General features: G+C 37.0%; 1 protein-coding gene across 1 annotated transcript in view; it reads right to left on the bottom strand.

Annotated features, from left to right (window-relative positions):
• LOC107718641 (laminin subunit gamma-3-like) overlaps positions 1-25,294 on the bottom strand; it is a 98,920-nt gene that overhangs the window by 7,977 nt on the left and 65,649 nt on the right. The window contains exons 11-22 of the mRNA XM_016525813.1: positions 22,207-22,310; positions 18,665-18,892; positions 7,174-7,362; positions 6,706-6,957; positions 6,047-6,200; positions 5,820-5,962; positions 4,324-4,502; positions 3,834-4,026; positions 2,358-2,599; positions 2,171-2,247; positions 1,963-2,097; positions 1,596-1,848 (exon numbers count right to left, since the gene is read on the bottom strand). Coding sequence (XP_016381299.1) covers positions 1,596-1,848; positions 1,963-2,097; positions 2,171-2,247; positions 2,358-2,599; positions 3,834-4,026; positions 4,324-4,502; positions 5,820-5,962; positions 6,047-6,200; positions 6,706-6,957; positions 7,174-7,362; positions 18,665-18,892; positions 22,207-22,310 — 2,149 coding nt within the window. The remainder of the gene's footprint in view (positions 1-1,595; positions 1,849-1,962; positions 2,098-2,170; positions 2,248-2,357; positions 2,600-3,833; positions 4,027-4,323; positions 4,503-5,819; positions 5,963-6,046; positions 6,201-6,705; positions 6,958-7,173; positions 7,363-18,664; positions 18,893-22,206; positions 22,311-25,294) is intronic.

Here is a 25,294-nt window from a genome sequence, read left to right as displayed (position 1 = left end):
ACAAAGCTCATCGTTCTGAAAAGCGAGGTGTGCTCTGATTGGCCAGCTATCCAGTGCGTTGTGATTGGCCGAATACCTCAAGCGTGAGACGGAAATGTTACGCCCCTCACCATACTGTTGATGCCGTGTCCAGCCGGAGCGACGAGGCATAAACATTAAAACCCATTACAAACGAGGCATTTGTTGCATCCAGTGGGGACATAATTACTGATTATAATGACTTATACTGTCTTTTTACGCGTTGCATTGCATCGCGTCGCGTAAACATAAAACCCTGTCTGCATTTGTGATCAGGGAAATGACAAACAACAAGTTTACTGCCCAAAACTCGCGTTTGAATCATCAGTGGCAAATGATAAAAGAAAACGTACTTACGTGAGTCAGAACTGCTGGCATTTTAGTCTAACGTTACTCTCCCTGGATCAGTAAACAGTCCTCCATAAAATGTGCTGGCGATCCACAGCACTAAGTTGATGTATTTCCTCAGCGACCAGTACAGATCAGCTCTAGGCATGACGAAGTGGATATCGTCCTCTTTTGGAAGACCAAATAAAGTAGTTTCGCTTTCACAACGAAACACACAGCGTCTCGACATGGCGGCATCAATACTACAGCGAGAATAAAAGTTACGCCTTCTTTCTTTGCGTGAACATTTGGGCGGCGTTATGCAAATCTTCCCGCATAGTGAGGTAGATATGTGGGGGCGTGTTCGAACGAGCCGTTTTAGGTAGGTGTGGCTGACTCTTAACTTTTATAAAGAATATCTCTTTGGATTTGAGACTTTAGTCTTTACAACTTTACAGATCTTCTTTATGCACCAAGAGCTTGTAACACTCCAAAGAGAAAGGAAAAAATGAAATCGCATCATATGACCCCTTTAAATGTGAAATTAAAACCACCAGTAGATGGCAGCAAGTCACTGTTAATAAGTGAGTCATAGCGACTGAACCGAATCATTATAACCGAAACATATACATTTTCTGCTCCCATATTTTGAATTTTGTGATCACTCTTAATGCATTTTAACAGACTGAATCATGCAGTGAAAGAACGCACTCGAAATGCACATGTGCACTGTGTAACCCACTAGACTTCATCACGTAATGTATGCGTGCAATCCCTAGGTGTTTTGTTTTGTTTTTGCAAAATACTCAATAATGCCAAATCGCACATCGTTAAAACAACAATTACGATATTATCGCAGACGATATATATCACACACCCCTACGTGAGGGTGAGTAATTAATAACAGAATTTTCTTTTGGGTGCACTATCCCTTTAAAAGTATGACAGTTCAATTAGAAATGCTTCTTAGTATATAGCTTTGCTTACAAGACATATGGCTGGACCATAAAATAATGTTTATGAAAGCTTCTGAAAATTATTTCTGTTTGTCATGTTGCGGAATAAGTCAACTGATGACAACTAAGCATAGTAATTTTAACTATAAAATAATTTATAATTTTCCGTAAATCAACTCTAGACGTATAAGATTTTAGTTAATAAGATTAAAATACATGCATGTTGAACAATAATTAGTGTATTGAGACATCAATAGTAGCACCACGATGTCCATTCATAATGCATGAACAAACCTCTGTGATTTCAGGATCCTGGGTTGCTGTGACATTTGTTTGATTATGCATCTGTGAGAAAGACGTTATATTGGACTCCTGCGCTGTGAGGGTGAAATTGCCATCCGTTCTGCGTAGTTCAGATAGTGAAGAGGTGATGTTCTCTAAAACAGCAGCTATCTCGGAGTTGTGCCTCTGAAGTGACATGTGTGTCACTAAAGTCTCATTAACCTCAAGCATCAGATTCTCCTTCAACTGCTGCATCTCCTCCAGCCTTTGAGACAAAAATAGATAGACAGTGGCATTTAAAATGAGTTATTAAAGACCAATACCCAGGGAACCCCAAAATGTGCTTGATGAATACAGACACAAACATAATGTAACTCACTTCTCTGTGAGATCCTGTACATATGACTCTGTGGAGTTGTCTTCTAGTAAAGTTATCAGCTGTGAATAGGTTCTGTTAGCCATTTTAAAGGCATCTTCAGCTATCTGCTCTATATGAGCTGCCACGTCTGTGTGACTGTTAAAAGAAAACATTATAAACATCTAAAACTCGAATTGACATTTGTAGTAAATTCAGTATTTCTGCTAACCTTTTCACTAGCACCTCAGACTCATTCACTATGGCGTTCCATTTGTTTGGTTCTTTAGGGATTACAGATGGGATGACCTGAGAATAAGATGTTTGAAGAGAAGCAGAGAGACACAAAAGCCTCCATTAAGACAAGTTCTCTGGCCAGACGGATTAGACATTCATTTAATTGATCTGTGCAGACTCACCATGCCGTTAAGGTCAAGAGTCATCTTCTGAAGCTGGTCTTGCATTTTCAGAGCAGCGGATAATGTGTCACCAAGCTCTTGACACTCATTTTCACCCTTCAGAGTATTTTCTTCCTCTGTAACTTCTCCGCTGTCTGTTAAGTTGCAGTTCAGTGCCGATGCAATGCTACGCAGCTGCAGCTGTATGGTCTGGGCAGATGTTTCCAGCTGTGAGAACTGCTTAATGAAGGCCTCGCGAGCCTCTGCATCAAAGGAGGAACATCAGTGTTGCATCAGTAGGGAGTTTCCAACAAAACGACTGTCACTGGCAGAAACAACAAAGCTGAATGGAGGTACAATATGTTCTACATTTGTCTTAAATAAACTGTGATAAATTGAAAAGCGACTGTACAAACCATACTAAATACATTTTTTTTCTTAGCATATAATACCCTTCAAAAGTTTTTTTGAAATAAGACTTTCATGCTCACCAAGGCTGCAATTATACAGCCTTATAAAACAGTAAAATCAGTAATACTGTAAAATGTCATTACAATTTAAAATCGATTTGAATATATTTTAAAATGTCAATATTCCTGAATTTTCAATATTATGTCAATATTAAAGCTGAATTTTCAGGAGCCATTACTCCAGTCTTTAAAGTCACATGATCCTTCAAAAATCATTCTAATATGCTGATTTGGTTCGCAAGAAACATATCCTATTATTATAATCATTGCTGAAAACAGCTGAGCTGCGTAATATTTTTGCAGAAACTTTTAAAGTAAGTCTTTACTGTCATTTTTTATCAAATCAATGAGGCCTTGCTGAATAAAACTATTAATTTCTTTAAAAATATATATATATACTATACAAACTTTTTTAAAGTATTGTATGTTATTACAGTTATGTTGTTAGTCCAATTTCTGGTTGTTTCTACAACTGATTTTTTGGTCAGCAGGATGGCACTGATAGAAAATATTTTGTGATAAAATGTTACATTTAAAAATGTTAGACATTTACTTTTCATAGAACATTTTCAAGTGAAAACTAGATATTTGGTGTAATAGTTTTATGACAGTGTCCATATAGCACATATTGCAATGACAACAATATATAAATAACTACATAAGCACCTCTAATTACACATTAAATGCTTCTTATTTACATTGTGTTACTTACTACTAACTATGTAATGGTGCTTTAATGTAAAAAATGACTAATTAGGATTTTAAAGGACATTATTCATTATTTTATTAATATTTTATCTAATTAATCTGCCTTCCATGTAGTAAACATAGTAAATGTGCTGGACATTGAATATTATATACTATACAGTATTATGTATTGTATTATAAAATATATTGTAATATTATATATTATTGTATAATATTAGATAGTCACCCCAGGTACTTTGCCATTTAATATGTGTTTACCAAAAACAGCTGGTTTGTGAATTCTCTTATCTTGGGAGTGAGGAGGTTAAAGACTTTTCACCTTGAATAGCTATGAGGTCCTCCAGAGCATTGGGCAGATAGTCTTCAACTTGGTCCTTCTGAATGTGATTGTCCAGGCCGTTATGTTGGTGTCTGTGCTGCTGGCGCCCACGATAATGCCGACTGTATCTATTGCAGTCATAGCTGCTGAGCAGCATCTCCAACTCCTGCAGTCTGGCCTTCAGTTTACTGGCCTGTACACATAACAATGTGAAAAAAGTCATTAACAAAACCCCACTGAGTTTTGCACTATCATTTAAAGGCCATAGCTAAAACCAGCCTTGCATTACCACATATTCATGCTCATTATGAAAAACCAGGAAGATGTAGGTCAGGGAGACCTACAGCATCTGAGCAAAGGAGATTAGTGAGTGGGTGAGATAACACGTAATTGTGAACCTTTTAATTTGCTGAGCAACCATTACATCAAAAGATAATTTATCATGCTTCATCATCATCTCTCTCTCTCTCATGAACTGAGGAAGGCCCACCTGGTCTCTGATGAGACTGTAGCACAGAGGACACTCCTCACATTGGTGGGTCAGGCGGTTCTGGTAGTAGTTCAATTCACACTTGTCACACTTATATCCAACAAACCCATGGCGACAAGAACACGTCCCATTGTCATGGCACTGCATCAAGGTCGAGCCCATGAGGTCACAATTACATGCTATAGGTGGGAGATTGACAAAGAGAAACAATGACTCTCCAACACTTGAAACAGGTACGTGAAAGACACAATGGACAAAATTATGTATAATGTTAAAGGGATAGTTCACCAAAAATGAACCAATAACGATAAATCATTAATTACTCCCCTTCATGTCATTCCAAACCCGTAAGACTTTCATTGATCTTCGAAACACAAATTAAGATATTTTTTATAAAATCCAAAAGCTTTCTGACCCTAGACAGCAACGGAAGTACCACATTCAAGGCCCAAAAAGGTAGTAAGGACATCATTAAAATAGTCCATGTGACATCAGGGGTTCAACCATAATTTTATGAAGCTACGAGAATACTTTTTGCGTGCCAAGAAAACAAAAATAAGGACTTTATCAACAATTATTCTCTTCCGTGTCAGTCCACACCATTCACCAGAGTACCATGATGCATGTGTGTGGTGCTGCTGACGCAGAAGCTGGCATTCCGACGTAGAACCTGGATGCGCTGCGGCTTGTTTGAAAAGAGAGGAATGCACACACATGCGTTGTGGTACTCTGTACGTTGGTACTCGGTACGTCGTGTAAACCTGACACGGAAGAGAAGAAATTGTTGAATAAAGTTGTTATTTTTGTTTTCTTTGCACACAAAAATTATTCTCGTAGCTTCATAACATTACGGTTGAACCACATTTATTATTTTAATGATGTCTTTACTACGTTTCTGCGCCTTAAACGTGGTTAGGACTGCACAATAAATCGCATGCAATATTTAATGCGCATCTTGTCAGTAAAGCCGCTTCTGTAATCAGCGGTAAATCTCCATCACGTGCGTGCTTTCACATGAAGCAGCATTTACTACACAGAGCAGTTGTTCACCGACAAGCTGCGCAAAACCACGATCATATATGATCGAAGATCAATGAAAGTCTTACAGGTTTGGAACGACATGAAGGTGAGTAGTTAATGACAAAATGTTAATTTTTTGGGTGAACTATCCCTTAAATATGTATTAAAATGTATACCTTAAAAAAATTATTTCAATTGTGTTATAATACTCCCTGGAGTTTATTTAGCTGAATTCACAGTAAAATACATTGGTTAACAGAGTAACATTGACAGCTGACAACTATAATTTGTTTATTAAATAGTTTTATTTTTTAATTTGTTAATAATTAAAAAAACTGGAAAGTTCCATAAGTAAAATAAATATAAAACATTAAAATTTATAAAGATGCAAATCAATCTTAGTTTCAGGGCAAATCTGACTTGTCCATGTCAAGCACACATGTCCAGTGTCTGGTTCTGATTATTGATTTCAATACCTCTGCAGCCTCTAGAGGAGAAACCAAAGAATCCCATTCGACAAGTGTCACACGACAGCCCCTCTACACCTGTTCGACACATGCACTGTCCTGTGATTGGATGACATGCTGAAGAAGAAGAGCCAATGGGGTTGCAGTTACACCTATAGAACAGAAAAAAAGCGTATAGAATTTATGCAGTTTAGTTTATAGGCTGATAGACTGACAGACATACTGACAGATCTTACATCTCGCAGCCCAAGCCTGGCTGCAGATTGAAATAGCCAGTTTCGCACTGTCCACAGTCTCTCCCTGTCACATGACTCAGGCAAACACATTTTCCTGTATCCGGGTGGCAGTCATTCGGTGATCCTGATGTCCCAGCCACGTTACAGGCACAAGCTGAGAAACAGAAATTTATAAATTCACAATGCAAAATACCCAGAATGTTAAGTTTCCTGAGTTACAAAGAATTTCACAAAAAATCTTCTCACCCACATGATAGCAAATGATGTATAGCTCACGCACAAAATGTTTTTTAATGTCTACATTCTAATGAGGCATGCAAAAAAGCAAGATCTCGAACAAGGACAAAATGCTTAATGTTGCCAAGCTTCTCAAAAACAATTTAATCAAAGTTTTGAAGTCTCAAAGCATCAATGCCTTTCCACTGACTTCTATTGTTTTTATACTCAGCTAATGATATTTTCTGTCTCTTACTCATTTGCATTTACATATCTGCAGTATATTAAGCCATTTTCTTTTGGTAGGTTTCCACAATGTAGGTGATTTAAAATTTTACTGTGCTTAGGAGGATAAAGTAGGTGACTACATACCCTTTTCCCCCCGAAATCAACAACCAAATGTCTTCATTTTGTGCCACATTCATGTTTTAAATGATACTCACGTTTGCACTTTCGCTCTGGATTGAGTTCATTGGCCAAAGCGTTGCCGTAGTAACCTGATCTGCATTTTTCACAATGGTCCCCAGTCGTATGTCCCAGGCATTTCAGACAGCGTCCAGTCATGTGATCACACACACCCACTGCATTGGGATCCACGTTCCCATTACACTCGCACCTCACACACGGTTGCACTTTGCCTCCCCAACCCAAAGGGTTGCCATAGAAACCATCTTCACATAATTCACACCGTACACCTGAGAATCCATTGAAATCCATTAACACAATCTACTTTCTATTTATTATCACCTTTTGTGTTTGTGCTTCGGATGCAAGCGTCTGCTAAATGGCTAAATGTATATTTATTTACAGTGAGTGCATAATGTATTTTAACTACTAATCTGTTTGCATATTAATGCTGAACTGAGCTGAGCTGAATTATGTAAATAGCACACGAACTGACTGAAACTGACCCCTTAGGCCTGTTGGACAGTTGGTACAAACCACGTCCCCCATCTTTGGCACCTGGGCACAGGTGGTGTGATCTGGACAAGGACAAGGTAAGCAGACGCCTGGGCTGCCAGTCAGTGCATTGCCATAGTAACCATCTTCACAAAGCTCACAATAACGACCTGTGGTGAAGTCTCTGCAGTCACACACACCTGCAATAAAACACACACACACACACACACACACACACACACAAAGGATATACAACATGCACAAGAACAAAAATATTAAGGCTGGGTTTTGTCACAAATTTCATGATTCGATTCAATTGAATATCGATTAGGCCTATTTTGTATATATCAAGTGCAGTTCATGGCAAATTTTCTCAAGGAAAAAAAATCCCTCAACTAATGCTGTAAAATATACATGAGAGTCGGATGGTACTACATTATTATAATACTGAAGGTTACAAATAACTGATTTGTATACAAACACTTAAATTACACTCATTGAAGTTTTTATAATATTGAAGTTATAATATTAACTTTAAACTTAAATTACATAATTATATTTCTACTCCAATTCGTTTTTTGAAATATAAACATTGAAGTGAACATTGCTGTCATAAAATCTTGACGGATTTATTCAAGCATAAATACTGAAGTAGGCTACAGTAAAAATTATGTTATATGGTGCATATATTCAGCAAAATGCTCCTCTCTAGAGTTAATTTTTCTAGCTGACTAAGGAGTTTTTGGTCACAGAATGTTTTTTTTTCTGAGGTAAATGTGACACTGTATTGTTTGCAAACTGACGTCTTGCGCGGTTGAAACAATAATTGAGCGATTACATGAGACAGGATATGGACTTCGGTAACTTAAGTTGTACTCTTTCTTTTAACATACCATCGGATGTTCATTCATGTTTATTTCACGCTGTAGCCGGTATTGAAGCGAAAGAGATCAGTTCAGGTGCGTTTCGCGTTGTCGCTTCTCTTGAACTGAGGCGCTACAGCCAGGGCCGGATTAACATAAGGGCTAGGTGGGGCTGAAGCCCCGGGGCCCGCGGATTGAGGGGGCCTGACGTGATTGGCTGTGGAGGAAAAGAAAAGTAGACCTAGAATTGACTGGCCACTGGGAGCACCCGAGCTTTTCCCGGTGTGCCGATTGCCGAAATCCCACCACGCTCCCAAATATATGTGTCTGCGCTATTTCAGTCCAAAAGATATGAGTGATAAATTTGTCTTTGTACTCGTTTACACTAGAGTTGCGTGTATCTTTTAATCACCTCGGCTTTACTGTAGCGCATGGGAAACAAACACCGAAAGCCAAGTGATGAAACGGCACTACCTGATTAAACCGCGCAGCGCAAGAGAACAGCTGGACCACACCGGACCGGTGTCTCGCGCCCGCACAGCGCTGACAACGACTGTAGCTCGACACTTTGTGAAGTGATAATAAGCAGCGCTTGCCCATTTGAATTCGACACACGACACTTATATGTGAACAGTAAAGTCTCTGTGGTGAAGCTACATTAAGCAATTTAATCCGCACAGCACCACACCTAGGTTATTTAACATGCAGTTACTGACACTGTAGAAATATGGCATTAATGATATTTATTATTACTGTCACGAAAATTGTTATAGGCTATACTTATTGCCTATCAAATATTGGGTCAAATAAAAGGCAATAAGTCACTTTTATAAAGGTTTAGTAATACTGTACAGTTAACTCTGGATTCAAGAATTAGTTTTCATTATAGGGCAACTACAAAAGAGAATTTAATAGTTCTAACTTTAACTGCAGAAAAATATGAATTCAATAATCAAGAGCCTGCAATATAATGGAATAATAATATTGTTAAATGCATTTTAAGAATTCAAAAATATAATTTGTTTTTCGTCCGCTATTTATTAATAAATAATTTGTTTATTCCAATTGCCCTAACCCCAGCAAAACATTTATGGGGGACTGTGTGGGCCAGATGGGTGGAATTTTAGCACCAATCCAGCCCTGATGATTCTCCTCTTCTAGGGCCAAAAAGAAGACCTTCTAATAATAAAACTATTTAACGTAAACTCCTCAAGGGTGTCACAATTGCTCAAAAGTTGTTGCTGCTTCTGGAAACCTGATTTGGCTTCATATATCTGGTGTTATTGTATTTAGCCTATTCTTTTAATGTGCTGTAGCCTGGAATATTTAGTTTGCATATTCATTGTATCTCTGTGTGATGGAAATTTGATGTAAAAAAACAAAACAAAACAAAAACGAATTATTCCTGTGGTAGAAAACGTTGTGGCACCAAGATAGGCTACTATGAAGGGGGGCCCTTGGGTTTGCTATTGCCCCAGGGCCCTATGTGTTCTTAATCTGGGTCTGGCTACAGCGATCTGTCACTCCACATTAAACAGCGCCAAAACGGCGTTTATTGTTTGAATATTGTAATAAAATGGACAGAATTTGAAATAGGAGAGTTTGTTTCATATCAAAAGTAACAAAGCACAAAGCTTATTGCGAATTTTGGATAAGAGGTGCACTTCAGTGTTCCTTTCATTAACTGAAAACATGCTAGACTAATCGATTCTTGGGATTTAAGAATCAATATAGTTTCGTAAAAATAAGAATCGATTAAAATCGAGAAATCTATATTTTTACCCAGCCCTAAAAATATGACTGTTATTTTTTTATTTAAAGTGCATATATTGTGACAAGAAATGATTTTGGAGACATACATGAAGTCAGACGGTCTAAGACAATCATCAGATTCATTGAACCTCACTCACTGAAACTCAGTATTACAGCTCCATGAATACAATATGAGTTTCTACAAAAGCAAACATACTCAAATTGCTTTCTGGTTCAGTGCAGAAACACCAGGGTGTGAGCAATCACGTGTCAACTCATCAGTTCAGACCATCATCGGCACAAAAACACAGGCTACAATATGCCATTGGGAAAATCGCTGGGCTCCATTTGGATTCCCACATGCCCTGAAAGTTTCATTTCACAGAAATTAAAAACAAGCAGAGATATATGCTACTACAAAATACGTAAGGAAGAATGTACATTACATAAATAAAAAAATAAATAGAAATGTTTGCACATACTAAACAAATACTATAATATATACGTATATAAAATGAAACAAGCGGTTTATAATTTTTGAAGTGTATGTGTGTATACCTATAGACACGCACCCCTCATCTGTGTTTAAAGGGGTCCTATTATGCTTTTTCACTTTTATAATTTTAGTCAGTGTGTAGTGTGTATGTTTGGGCATAAAAAAGATCTAGAATTTTGTTGAAAGACGGAGCAAGGGGCGGGGCAGTACTGAAACACCGTCTAAGCTGTTCTCCAATCACAACGCACTGGGACAGCTAACCAATCACAACACATTTTGTTTTTCGGAAGGCGGACCTTCATCAAAGCCGGAACTAATCGAGCCGTTTGTGCCAGGATGGGGACAGAGGTATTTTAATAATGTAAATTATGTGACAAATAATGCGTTTTTCGAACCACCAAGCATGAGAGCATGTTCTAGTACACTTTGTAAAAGAGCATAATAGGACCCCTTTAAGTTGAAAAAGTGCATTACCCATCTGAAACAGCAGATGGCAATATAGTATTATATTAAACGTGTGAGTGGAAATGAGAGAAAGTATGTGATGTAACTGACTAGTCGGTAACTACACAGCTCGAAGCTATCAGACTGTTCAAATGCATCTGTCTTCAAAACCTCATCGATTATTTCTGATTCAGTGGTGAGAACTTAATTCAAAGGTAATTTATTCTCTTTACCAATAAGAACATAAAATCTCTAGATGTGTCTTTCTATCTCAGATTATTAGGCAAAGCTGCTATAGGAGGGAAAAACAGCATTATGGGAGTCAATTCCTGACCTTCGACTTTGATATATAATACATAAGCACATTCATGGTTAAAAAAAAAAACATGTTTCCTGACCTGTGTATCTATGATATAGCCTACGTACAGCACATGAGATGAATAGTAAAGCAGCTTCATGAAGGACAAGTATTCAGAAAGATCCAAGAAAATAATAGCATAAATAACACGCACTCTAACATTCTAACATGCATTTCAGTGAAAACCTCTAAAACTACTGAATTGTATATTAGCTTTAGTGCTGACATTCCCTATTGAGACAGTTTAGAGACAAATCACTAGCGTAACAACAAAAAGAAAGAAATCAATAATAAAACTATAACGTTAAAGAAATCAAGTCCCTAAAATAACCAATCTATGGTAAAGATGCCTTCAGAAACTGAAGCTAATAAACCGATTAAGATATTCAGATGGGTTGGATAAAAGCACATAAGCACTACACAGTACAAGTTGATGATGAAAAACAACTCAGCCTGTTTGTCAGTGAGGTCGTGTGGAGCTCTGTGTGATGGCTAATTCACACCTATCAATCAGATAATCACGTCCTTAACATTACAAAGACTTCACACTCCTGCTGTCCCTCAAATGCACTAAATGCCACCGAGAGAATTTGCAAGGTTAACACTAATAGATTTAATAAGGTTTCACTGAGAGAGATAGCTGAGTGCCTGAGAGAATAAAAAGAAAGAGAGAGAAAAGTATTGGGTAGGGGTAAGAATGCACTGATATGGAAATTATTTTAATTATTTATGAAATAATTAGTTGTAATTTTTTATTGTATTGTATAGCTGATAACAGACAATAATGTAACTGGAAAACACACTTCAACAAATATAACAAAGAATAATGTTATTGTTATATTTGTGAATAAAGCATAAAAATATAGCACATATTCAGTCCCCACCACTATCCAGGAAGACATGATGCTTCCTTAAAAACCAGAGTACTATCTCTAGTTTGGAAGACTGTGATTTCGAAGATTGTGACCAGCGTTAATAGATCCAAATCAGAGGCAGAGAAAGAAAGAGAAAGCAAGCAAGAGATTGAGAGGAACAGACAGATGGACAGAGAGATCAATAACGGGAACCAGTGTGATAACTTCAAATGAAAAGCACCTTAGTTCATAAAGAAGTCTGGAGTCTTTTAAGAAAAGACTGTAGGGGCGTCTGGGTTTTTGTTTTTTTTGTCTGATTTTATAAGCAGCTGGATTCGGCCGTGTTCCACTTCCTCTGTTTATTTGTTCTGCTGAATTTTATTTTCAGTCTTTGGGAGGTCTGGAAACACAGTGTGTATGCGCAGACATATGTGTCTGTGTCGGTCTGACCTGGAGGAAACAAATTTAACTCTAAAAGTCTTACTAAAAGAACCACCGCCCCATATATCACTTCACCAAGACAAACCTCAACTCTCACAAAGATCGATACCACTCTCTTACACAACAAAACAGAGGACTCACAGCAACACCACATAATGCAGAGCAAAAACGTTTTGAACACTCTGCTATACCTTAAAATACAGCAAAACAAAGCCAATTTTGGTCTTTTTATGGCATCAGAAGACATAGAATACAGTACAGAAGCCACATGGATCACATTTTCGGGGGCTTTTTGCAATTTGAAAGCTTTATTCTCCATTTATTGTAACTGCGTGGAAAGGATTATGTCTTTTTTATGGTTTTATGTAAGAGAGGACATGAGGGTGAAAAATGACTATATTCATTTTTGAGTGAACAAAATGTATGGGTTCTCAAACACTAAATTCAAGGTCATGAAGTGAGACAACATTACATATTTTGTCGGTGACCCATTCCATTTCACTTCACTGCCCCAGTAATGTTGCAATCCAAAGGCAACAGGTGACATAGAACATTTGGACCAGATTCATTTAAATCATAACTGAGGGCTTGAAGATGACGGATGACATTTCTGTCAGCATTGCAACCGGTGATGAGAATGTGTGCAATCCAGCTGAAATGATTAATCTCAGGACGTTTTTCAGCATGAACAGCCAGTTACACCTGGTCACAAAGGTAGAAAGAGACAGATAGAAGGGAGAATGGGAAGGTGAGAGAGGTTACATTTAATTCTGTTTGAGTGTAAAAGAAATGCTGGCTACCATCTGTCTGTTGGCCTCGGCGGATGTTAAAGTTGCCCTTATGGTAATATGAGACAGATGTGGCAGCTATTGACTGGCAGATGCCACACACACACACACACACACACACACACAGAGAAACAACCACTTCCCTGTGTGCAGATCAAAAGCTGCTGGCATGGAAGTTCTGTTCATTTGCATTCTGAAACAAAGTCTCCTCTGAAACAAAAGTCTCCTTATTCCCTCAAACTGCTTGACGACTGACAGAGTCTCTCACAGAGTCTGATTTATATTTAATGGCTAATCAATCAAGATTAATCAAGTTAATTTTACATGCTGTCCAACTAATGGTCACAAAAAAGGCCGGGTTCGTTTTGTATTTAAATCAGAATCCTAAATATTCACAGACTCATCAGTGCTATGCAAAACAGTACGATATCCACGGTCAGAGGTCTGCTGGGATTATCATATCAATGTCTTTACTCGAAACCGCGCATCTCTTCAGGCAAGTTTATTCCTAGCGCCTGACATTTGTACCTTTTCTCTTTTTGAATTATTCACTGCTTTAGGGTGGCTAAATGTCAGCACCTCCACATGGGCCCTTCCTGACTCTTTGAGAGGGGTGAAAGAATGAGAGTAAAATAAAGACGTCCCTCTCTTTCCAAAAACAGAGGCATGAAAAGGACCCATCCCTGCAGCTGTCCTTTGGGAAAAGGGCGCTCTTGACCTCAGGTAGCTGCCAGACTACATCCGTCATAAGGCGGTTGAGCTTGTTAGAATATTCATTACAGTTTGGTCTACATTAAATAGCTAATTAGACTGTAGCATTTTCATTTATGAGGCTCCAGATGGTTAGCCAAACACTTTTTATGTTGCAATGGCATCAGAAAGAATAAATCTTTGAAATCAATTACAGCAAAAAGATTTATTTAAGAGTTTGTATGTGTCTTTATTTATGCTTTTATTACCTTCTGCTGTTATGTATAGCACAGCATTTCTGAGTATAGACTATTGTTCAAAAGTCTGGGGTCGAACTTTTGAATTTCTTCTTCAAAGAAATGATTTTATTCTATTATAATAAGGAATGTTTCTAGAGCAGTAAATCAGCATATTAGAATCATTTCTGAGGGATCATGTGATGCTGAAGACTGGAGTAATGACCTCTGAAAATTTGGCTTTGCCATTACAGGAATAAATTACATTTTAAAATATATTAAAATAAAAGAGCTATTTTAAATACATTTCACAATATTACTGTTTTTACTGTATTTTAAAACAAATATAGACAGCCTTGGGGAGCCTCGAAAACTAAGGAATATGTAGCAGTCTAGAAATAAAATGAAAATGAATTTTTAATAAGTGAATAATTATTGTATTCTGTACCACGCACAAGGTGTATTGGCAAACGGACATCTGAAGCTTCAGAATGATTTTACTCACCGATGCCCTGATATTCACTTCTAAAAGTGAAACTACGAAGATTGAAAGCTAAGTCTTTTCATTCAGTCTTTGAATTGAAGATGTTCTCACAACTCTGAAAAATAGACAGCCGATCATCTATGACAAAGACAGACAGATGTCTTTTCTCACTACAGAACATCTTCCATGTATTTTCCCTTCTCCTTTCATTATCTTTTTCACCTCCTTTATAAGGCCGGCTTCACTGTAGGAACAATGATGATGGTAGGAACAGCGAGAAAAATCAGAATAGAACATACAGAAAAAACAGCCTTTTAAATGTATGAGTCACCCTTATAAAACACATTTTAAAACCCATGTGAACACAGGACCTCATGTAATACAAGAATGTGAGAATATATTTAAGTTTTAGGTGACCATTCAGTTCTGTTTAGGCAAGCTTGTGCTGTTTTCTTCTTTATTTGCTTGTTTTAATTAAGTTAATATTACAGACAAACATCCTAAGCAGATGAATGTTATTTTTATGTGCTGTTATTCGCTATAAAATTATTCATTGTTTTTGCTATATTTACTGATCCAAATCGAATGCACATCACTTTTGCAAAGTGTGGGGAGAGAAAGAAAGTGAGAGGAAGAGAGAATGAAAATGACACAATGGCGCAAGATGAGATATGAAAGCTCTCGCACCTTCTGTGACTAGCAGTTAATGTAAATACATTTATATGAAAACCCAAATTCTCAGCAAACCTCTCTTTTTCTGCTTCTCTCTCTGTTCTTTCCCTGATTCTTCCAAGACAAATACAAGCCCTCTCAGCCTAATTTTATGGATGGGATCCCTTAAATTAACATGCTTGGGAAAAGTACTCAAGAAAGAGACCAGAAAACACACCCGCACACAAAATATATGTGCATCCGAAGGACATATGCTTGACTTCATTAGCCCTTCAGCACAACACTGTGCCACCGTTCCATTTTTCCGCTGCAAATATTAACTTTTTCCAATCTGTTGTATTGCTTGCAGGAAAATAGGAATGACACGAACAGGCAGACTTTAAATAAATCACAATTACGAAGCACTACTGGATCCAGCCCGGAGAGGTGAGCTTCCCTCCTCTCTTATCTCTGACCAAACAAACAACACCTGTGCTGAGTGACAAGACTAATAACCAATTAACAGCCAAATACAACCATTTTACATTACCGTGAGAAACACCCTCTTGTTCGGAAATAATAAATCAAAGGGGTGTGGCCCGTCAGTGCACAAACCCTTCCTGAAGAGGAAATGAGATTGAATTAATGCTCATCAAAGGACTAACAAAACATAATTACGCTTAAGAATGCGAAACGAGATTAAAACACACTTTGGTTTTTGGTGCGGAGAAAAATGAAGAGTGACGTATGCATATGCTAATGAAAAGCATGCTGGTTTCCAGCAGGGACCTTGCAGGCCTAGTTCTATTTACGAACCTGGAAAATATTTAAGCAGCTAAATGGCAATGAACAGCGCCCGCTGTGACTTAGGCGAAATCTGCTTTGAAGTTAAACAGATTCATAAATAAATAAAAGGAACGGGCTCCTCCTTTTCTCCGGGGAGGTGAAGATTTCCTGTGCATACATTCATTTGATCTTTGCCCCCCCCCCGTGCTCTCCTTTTGTTTTGATTCCCTCTTTCCTTCTTCCTTCCTGTTCTATTTACGAACCTGGAAAATATTTAAGCAGCTAAATGGCAATGAACAGCGCCCGCTGTGACTTAGGCGAAATCTGCTTTGAAGTTAAACAGATTCATAAATAAATAAAAGGAACGGGCTCCTCCTTTTCTCCGGGGAGGTGAAGATTTCCTGTGCATACATTCATTTGATCTTTGCCCCCCCCCCGAGCTCCTTTTGCTTTGATTCCCTCTTTCCTTCTTCCTTCCTTCCATCCCCTCCCTCTTTCTCGCATACATGCGAATCGCTTGCTCTCATTTGTCCTTTTGCCTACCCCGAGTGGTAGATAAAGTCATGTCTGACATTAATTTGTAATGTTAAAGACTTGTACCAAACTAATCACACATTACGCTCATAATAAGAACGATGGAGGTTTAATTTGTCGCATATTAAAAGAGTGAAATTACTCATCAGTGTGAAAGAGAGACAGTCAGAGCGGGCGAGAGAGAGAAAGAGGGGAGGACGAGCACTCAAATCCACGCCAGGAGTCGTCGCTGAAAGTAGACGAATACAAACAAACACTTTGTTGTGCAATCGACATTACAATTAATTAGCCCCTGGCTGGCTTGCAGGTCTAATAGAGGAGAGAGGAGCGAGTGTGAACTCTATCTACCCTGTACAGAAAGACAGCCAGCCATTCTAGCTGCTAATGGGGTCACGGAAAGAACAAGAGGAGGAATGAAAAAGCGAGAGAGGAACAAGTAAAAACAGCTCAGTAAATGACAGGAACAAGAAGAGGGTTGTGAGAGGAACATTTGAGTGATTTTGCTGGAGGTATAAAAATGTATTTGGAAGCCTACAGTCAGAAACAGTATAAGCAGACCACTTGTAGATAAATGGAGAAATTGCAGCATTCAATATGGCAGCTGTAGAAATAGAACTTCTATCTTTTAGATAAAAGAGCAAATGGGCTTTTTGATAGAGGCTTCTTTTAATCTAGAAGAAACAGTAACTGTACTTGTAGGTTTACTACACCACTTTTTAAAAGTTTGGAAACACTGAAGAATTTGTTTGAAAGAAATTCATCTTTCTGTTCACCAATGTAGCTCTTAATTAGTAAAAATAAATTCAAAAACTTGTATACAGTTTAAAATAATTATATATATATTTATAATAATTATTAAAATATATTTTTTATAATTCTATAATAATTTTATAAATTTAAATGTATACGTTTTAAAAAAAATTATAATTCAAAAATTATATCTACCACTCAAAAGTCTGGGGGTCAGTTTTTTTTTTTTTGATTGTTGGAAATAAATTAATACTTTTATTTACCAAGGATGCATTAAATTTATCAAAAGTGGCAGGAAAGACTTTTATAATATAATTATAAACAAACGATTTCTATTTCAAATAAATGCTGTTCATTTGAGCTCTCTATTCATCAAAACATCTTTAAAAAGGTACTAAATATTAAACACCACAGAACAACACTGATAATAATATGAAATGTTTCCTGAAAACCAAATAAACATTTAGATGATTCTGATCATATTACACTAAAAAACACTAAAAACAGCTTTGCCATCCCAGGAGTGAATTGCTTTTAAAATATGCTATGATTGCAAAGCCACATTTTCAGCAGCCATTACTCCATTCTACTAAGAAAACCATGTGCTATATAATCCTTAAGAAATCCTTCTAATGTGCTGATTTGGTATTCAAGAGACTTTTCTTATTATTAGCACAGTTGAAAATGGTTGTGCTGCTTAATGAACTGTGGAAATGGCAGTGCCAAGTCTCTATCAGTTGTTAAAGTAGTGAATATACTTGCATTTCTTTCAAGTCACTGTACAATGTCACTTTTGAAATTTTGGTTTTATAAATGGCCCAACACAAACACATTCTTCCAGTCATTCTATTGTTCTTTTGAGAGACGAAGGCTATTCTGTACACAAGAACAAAAGAACAAAGCAAACCGTATCTAACCAGCACAGGGGAGAGAAGTGGACAGCCCAGATTCACAACAAAATGAGGAGCACATAAGAGTCTGCAGTTTGAGAAAGAGACCCCTCACTGATGCTTAGCTGGAAGCTTCATTTAACAGCACACGCTAAACACCAGCTTTATTTGCAGTAGTCAAGAGAAGATGCTGAGATGCTGCTGGCCTTTCGAAAGAGCCCAAAGAAAAAGCCACATCTGACACTTGCATGATTAATGATTAGAAATGCATGGTTGTATCGAATCTTTAGTGAACAAGTGTAATTTTCTCTCAAACAAAAACAATGTATTGGTGTCTCTAAAAATTTTGAAGATTAGTGTATCTATATGGAAAAATAAACATTACTATGGTGGAGAAGCAGTATATGTTGTATCACCGGATGACACCCTGCATTAAAAAGTCGAGACTGCATGCAAACAAACAAACAAACAAACACACTCCCAACCTGTCTCAGGATGGCAGGACTCATGTTGATTGCAGTTGCAAGGTACACAAGGGGAGAAGGGTCCACCATCAGGGGTTTCCCTGGTGAATCCAGGAGCACAGTGTTCACAGAACTGCCCAGTGAATCCTTTAGGACAAGTACACTCTTCCACCCATGAAGCATATGGAACTATATTGTAGTTTGTCCGGACTGAAGATTCAAGGCTTACCCTGGAGAGCTGGGAGGTGTCTGTAAACAAGAAAAGATATATCACTTATAATAATTGTACAACATACTTATAAATTATACAATAAATAAATAAATACACTACAGTTTAATTCTGAGTTTGTTTGAGACCAGTATGATTTTTAAAAAAGAAATTAATCAATTTATTCGGCAAAAACACATTAAATCAATAAAAGTGACAGTAAAGATATTTGGCCGAGATAAAACTATTTGAAAATCTGGAATCTGAGGGTGCAAAAAAATAAAAAAATTGAGAAAATCGCCTTTAAAGTTGTCCAATTGAAGTTCTTAGCAATGCATATTACTAATCAAAAATTACGTTTTAATATATTTACAGTAGGAAATTTGCAAAACATTTTCATGGAACATGATCTTTACTTAATATCCTAATGATTTTTGTCATAAAAGAAAAATCTATAATTTTGACCCATACAATGTATTTTTGGCTATTGCTACAAATATACCCCAGCGACTTAAGACTGGTTTTGTGGTCCAGGGTCACATATATATGTTACAAAAAAATTTCAAATAAAAGGTTTTCTTTTGAACCATCTATTCATTAAAGGATCCTTAAAAATGTATCAGGATTTCCACAGAAATATTAAGCAGCACAACTGTTTTCAATATTGATAATAATAATATTTATCACTTAAAAAAATGTTTGAGCACATTAGATATTAGAACAATTTGAATTAGAATATTTATTTCTGAAGGATCATGTGACACTGAAGACTGGAGTAATGATGCTAAAAATTAAGTTTCACCATCACAGGAATAAATTACATGAACATATATTATAATAGAAAACAGTTATTTTAAACTAATATTTCACAATATTAATGTTTTGTGGTATTGTTGAGTCTTTTAAAAAATATATAAAAAAAACTGTTGAACAGTAGTGCAAACAAACAAACAAATAAATAAATAATCAATCAATCAATCAATCCTTGGGGTGCAAAGAAATGGCATAACAGTAAATATATGTAAGATGCTGTGTGACAGAAAAACAAGTTTTTTTTTTAAGAGTAAGAAACATCATGTGCTGACTAAGAAAAGTCAAGTGCCTATTCAAACGTTTTCTTCTTCTTCTTTTTTTTTCCCAGCAGGATTCAGCAGTTCTGATGGATTTGGAAAGAGCATTCCACCATGAATCTACAATGAATGTGAAATCACAGGGTCCCGTCCACTTGTAATTGCCCTCACGATGTAGCTTAGCTAGCCTGCCTGCTAAAGCTCCCCTCTGCCTTTCTCTCACCTTTGCTTACACAGACAGACATCAGGACCACTGGGTGCAAGCCGATAGAATCTTTGATCACCATATGAATAAATGAACAAGGAATGAATTAATCAATAAGGGCTGAGTGGGGAGAGGTGGAACATGATGAAGGTGAGTGGGTCTTTGTTTCTCTCAGGGATCCATACTGCCTCATAAATAGTGATAGAGGGAGACTGTACACAGATCAAATTTGAATCGCCTGCGATTTTGAATGTGATTTTGTGTAGCTTGTCAGTGATCTATGGTTCTGTGTAGTAAATGCCGCTCCATCTGAAAGCACGTGCTGGAGATTTACTATTAATCACCAGAAACGGCTTTACTGACGAGATGCGCATGAAAATCGCATTCGATTTTTTGCACAGCCCTACTTCTAATATACTTTTTTTTCTGATTAAAGCTTTAATAAAGCAGAATACATGATTGCGTTGTAGCATTTTTGTAAAGTAATTGTTCCTTTTGTAACAGTAAGAAGTGTTTGCCAGCAAGTATTGCTAGCTACCACGGCAACCACGTGCACGTCCATGTTTAACGCTTCTCGTAGCTATGTGAAAAATATCTGTCTGTCTATACACATAAAGTGTATAATTGGAACAGTTCATTGTTGGAGCTGAGCTGATGAGCTGAACGAGAGAGAGAGAGAGAGAGAGAGAGAGAGAGCATGCAGAGCAGAGCAGGGGGGCGTGAGGAACAGGATTAAGAATCGCTGCTTTAGAACATTGATTTTGAAACTTGTGAATCCATCAGAATCATTAGAAGACAGAATCGCGATTCATATATATGAATAGATTTTTTCGTGCACCCCTAATTTTGACGGCATGGCAACAACTCTTCCTTTTTTCTATAGCAGCGCAACATGGCCTCGCCCCCTTTGTTGCATGTTCCTGGGGACGGGGTTTATGTAAACTTCTGGGTTTGTGACGTCACGAACCCAGGAAGAAGCTTGTTGTAGTCCCTACGAGCCGTTTTTGTAGGCATTAACCTGCCATAATTTTAAAAGACGATATCTCCTTTTGCATTGAACTTTCAGCGTCGTAACTTTGCAGATATTGTTTATGTTCAAACAGCAACATTACACACTAACTAAAGTTAAAAAAGTGAAATCACAATCAACCACCCCTTTAATAAGTGCTGTAGAGGCACTTTATTTGAATCCATTTAAATAGATATATTCTTAACAACAGCAATAATAAATATAATTATAATTATTTAAATTAAGTGCCCTTAGAAGCTAATTGTAGGAGCATTTTATAGAAATAGATATTTATTTTTAATGAAAGAAAATTCTGTTACACCGTGTCTACACCGCCGCGCCGCAACAGCAAAAGTCTAAGAGATCATTAAAAACCATTTGAACTTTGTGTCAGTACACAGTATCGAGGCATCAGTTTACTGTCGGGGATTTGTCGTGTCATGCTGCGCGGCATCCAGTGTAGACAGCATCACTGATTAAATAGGTTCTATTGTATTTTGTCCCAGTAGTAATGTTCAATATACTTATGATATTGCGTTTGGTTAGCTACATAAGTTTAATTCATTTTCCAGAATAAAAGCTAAATCATCATTACATTATTGTTTTTAATGTAAAAAAAATAATCTGTTAAAGGAAAAACAACATATGGTGATTTACAATTAAAGAAATAAAACATTGAATTCATGCCAGAATGGGAAACATTCACACCTATAATCCATTCAGCTGTATTCCAGTGTGTGACACTTTCCAACTGGCAAGTACAGTGTTACATCACTGCATATATCTCAATGAGCACAGAAATCATGCCACAATGAAAGGCAATCACTAAACACAATCACAGGCCAGGAACGAACTGGGGGGCATGACCAAAGTTACAGGCTCCACTAGACTACTAATCAATGGCTGATTACAGTACAGTCCATACTGCCAAGTATGGAAATGCATGTTCCCTTGCCATTTTAAATCAATTTCTTTTAGTCTTTAATGACTGCATTTCTGTCTCATTTCAGTGCATTTCTTTTCCTTATACAGTTGTGTAACACACACATACATACATAAACATTGACTTACAGTTCTGGCCTCCTGCATTGCTGATATGTAGTGCAGTTAGATTGTAAATCATTCGGAGAAACTCAAATGGGGCAATAGATGGATTTATGCTCTTCTCTGTTAACCTGGAAACCAGAAAGCAGAGATAATGGTTAGAAACATGTGACTGTGTCTGCTATAATAACTACGGTAGTGTTTTTCAAAAGAAAACAGCGCTCCTCTGACTTTATTTACGTAAAATTTAGGCTCTTCATTAAGGCACACTAGATCTAGTCAATTTAAGCCAACGGAATAAGGAAAGTCTATCTGTATGAGTGAGTCACAAAATATATGAATTTTCTTGTCACTCTGGTAGGAAAGTACCTGTCAAAACAACAAATGCAAATGTAAAAAGCTTCTATGAACAGAAAAGCTTCAGGTTAGCAGAAAACACTGCCAAGTAAAATTGCCATATGCTGACAGACGTACATAGTATTGCACACACACAGATGCCATGACTGAAAACACAATTGTTTTCTGATGTTTATTCTTGTTCACACATTTATAATTATAAAAAAAAAAAAAAAAACTTGATAAGCCATGTGGTCCCAGTGGGCAAATGTTTCAGTCTGCCATGGAAACTGAAATACCTTCCTTTGAAAACACAAAAGCAATTCACACAATTTTTTATTTCTATAACATTGCTCTGTTTCCACCTGGTATTAAGATGCTGTTTTTAAGTTGTCACTGCTATATAGAGGTGAAAATGGTGTAATTGGTGTAATAACCAGCTTTTTAGCAGTACTGCAAGAAGAAATGAATCTGCTAAATGACTAAATGTAATAAATTAAAACTCTAGCACTTTCATGAGAACAACTACAATATATTTTTTAAACAGATAGCCCAATCCTGTGATAAATCTGGCATCTTTTCACCCATCACCATTTAAGCTGAAATACAATGAACATCCTCATTAGCAACATGAACAACAGTATTCTTATTTAATTTTAACATGTATGTGAACCTACCAGTCTGCAAATGTCCTTAAAGAGCATTATTTTTGTTTTATATTTTATTTCCTGGTTTACCACCTGATCTTAGAGTCTGTGGTTTCTGGCAAGCCATTGTGTTTTTTTTTTTGTCCTCTTCTCTGATTTGTGTGAAATGAAATTACATTTACATTTGTTAATTTATTACAAAGAAGGAATACAAAAAGCAACATTTTAAGAGTGTTCAGAGAAGTGGACTAGAATAAAGATGAAAGTAAGAAGTAGTAAAGAGAAGAATTGCATTAGAAAAGTATAATTTCTCTTTTCACTGTTTTGTTTTTGCACAAAAAGATTCACAAAAGGATTAAAGGGGTCATGAACTGAGGAATTAAAATTCCCTTGATCTTTCGATATGTAAGAGGTCATTGTATTATAAAAACATTCTGTACGTTTCAGAACTCAAAACTTTCTTGTTAGTCTGAAAATGGCTTATATTGAAGAACGTCAAAATGTGCCACATTATGATGTAATAGTGTGGCTAAGCACCACCTCCGCAGAAGAAGATCTAGTTCTACATCGCTGCCTGTTTAGCCCCGCCCACCGATTTGCACGCGTAGTAGGTAAATGACAAGAGCGGCAAACGCAGACCTATGCAGAAACCAAACAATAAACTTTTTGATGAACTTTATTTTTAATGAAGTTCCAGACTGCATCAGTAAGAACTTGGTCCTTTGTTTACTTCATTTTATCATTGATTCATTTACAAACAAGGCGCAATTCGATGCAGGATTTTCAGAAAGTTTGAAACTAGAATATGATGCTGTGTCGACTATATTGGATCCGTCCGTAATGTCGAACCACACAAGTGTGAGTAACTGTTTTCATTAAGTGATCACTGTTGCTTTGTCTGTTATTACAGATCATTTGATATGTACTGAGTATTTATGTGTTATTAAAGGAGATATATTATGCCCCTTTTTACAATATTTTGCTCAAACTTTCGCCATGGCATTAGAGCTGGTACACCATTGTCACTTGCAAAAACACAATGACGGCGCCATGGGTGTAAACTTACAGATTAAGGGGCGGTAATATTATAATGAGATCCCTTTGCCACGCCACCTAGGGAGCGAAATCAGATGCGCTCGTTTTCTCAGACGCTTGCAGAAAAAAAGCTTCCCAAGACAAAGTTACTGGGTTAATCTTTTTTCACCTTTCCTTGGTTGGTAGATGCACTGGGGACCTGATTATAGCACTTAAAACCTGGAAAAGTCAGATTTTCATGATATGTCACCTTTAACCTAAATCATAGCAGCATCCATCTGTGAAGGATGTAGGCTGTCAAACATACACAACTGTTAGCCAATCATAGCAGTGGGTGTTTACTTCAGAGTCTACAATCAACAAACAGAGCGTTCTGATGAGGGGGGTTAAAAGAGGACAGAAAATAGCCTATTACTCCTAAATTATGATGCTTTCTTACATAAAAATCTTGATAATATTATGAGTGGACCTTATAATGAGAACAGAGACAAAATAAAAAAAACAAAAGGAAGTTCATGATACCTTTTAGATACATGTGTCATGTAGGGCTGTCGTGATTCGTCGATTTTATTAGACTATTCGATTTTTAAAAATCCTCGACTTCATTTTGCTGGCGTCGACTAACCGGCAAAATACCGGAAGAGGCGCATTTCACGGACGAGAATCCATAAAACACATTAGGCTTGTTTGAGATGCGCCTTGCCTTGCCTGACACAGCGGCTCCGTTCACAGTAGTTCCACAGGAACTGTTATCATTTACACGTGTGGAGTGTCTCAAAGTCCATCTCTGCATGTTGTTGTGAGTTTGGGTTTATTATAACGTTCATCTGGGAACGCAACGTGCGCCATTTCATCAGATTTGTAAGGTAAATCATTTATAAATCTAAGTAAACACAGGAGAATACATCGCGGTTTCTAAATAAAAGCTCAAACCCTCACTCTGAGTTTACACATTTTGATGTCCACATGTTCTTTTAATTACAGTGGCTATAGCATTTCTGTCCTAAAGAAATGGCCAAATATTAAAGATTAAGTGGACATTTGAATTAAATGGTGCTTGGTCAATATTAAACAAGGATTAGATCGCACAGTAATGT

The sequence above is a fragment of the Sinocyclocheilus rhinocerous genome, unplaced genomic scaffold (assembly GCF_001515625.1).
Source record: "Sinocyclocheilus rhinocerous isolate Xijiao unplaced genomic scaffold, SAMN03320098_v1.1 scaffold873, whole genome shotgun sequence".
In the NCBI taxonomy this organism is placed as follows: Eukaryota; Metazoa; Chordata; class Actinopteri; order Cypriniformes; family Cyprinidae; genus Sinocyclocheilus; species Sinocyclocheilus rhinocerous.
The sequence above is the reverse complement of the archived record's forward strand: the minus strand, read 5'-3'. Positions and strand labels throughout refer to the sequence as shown.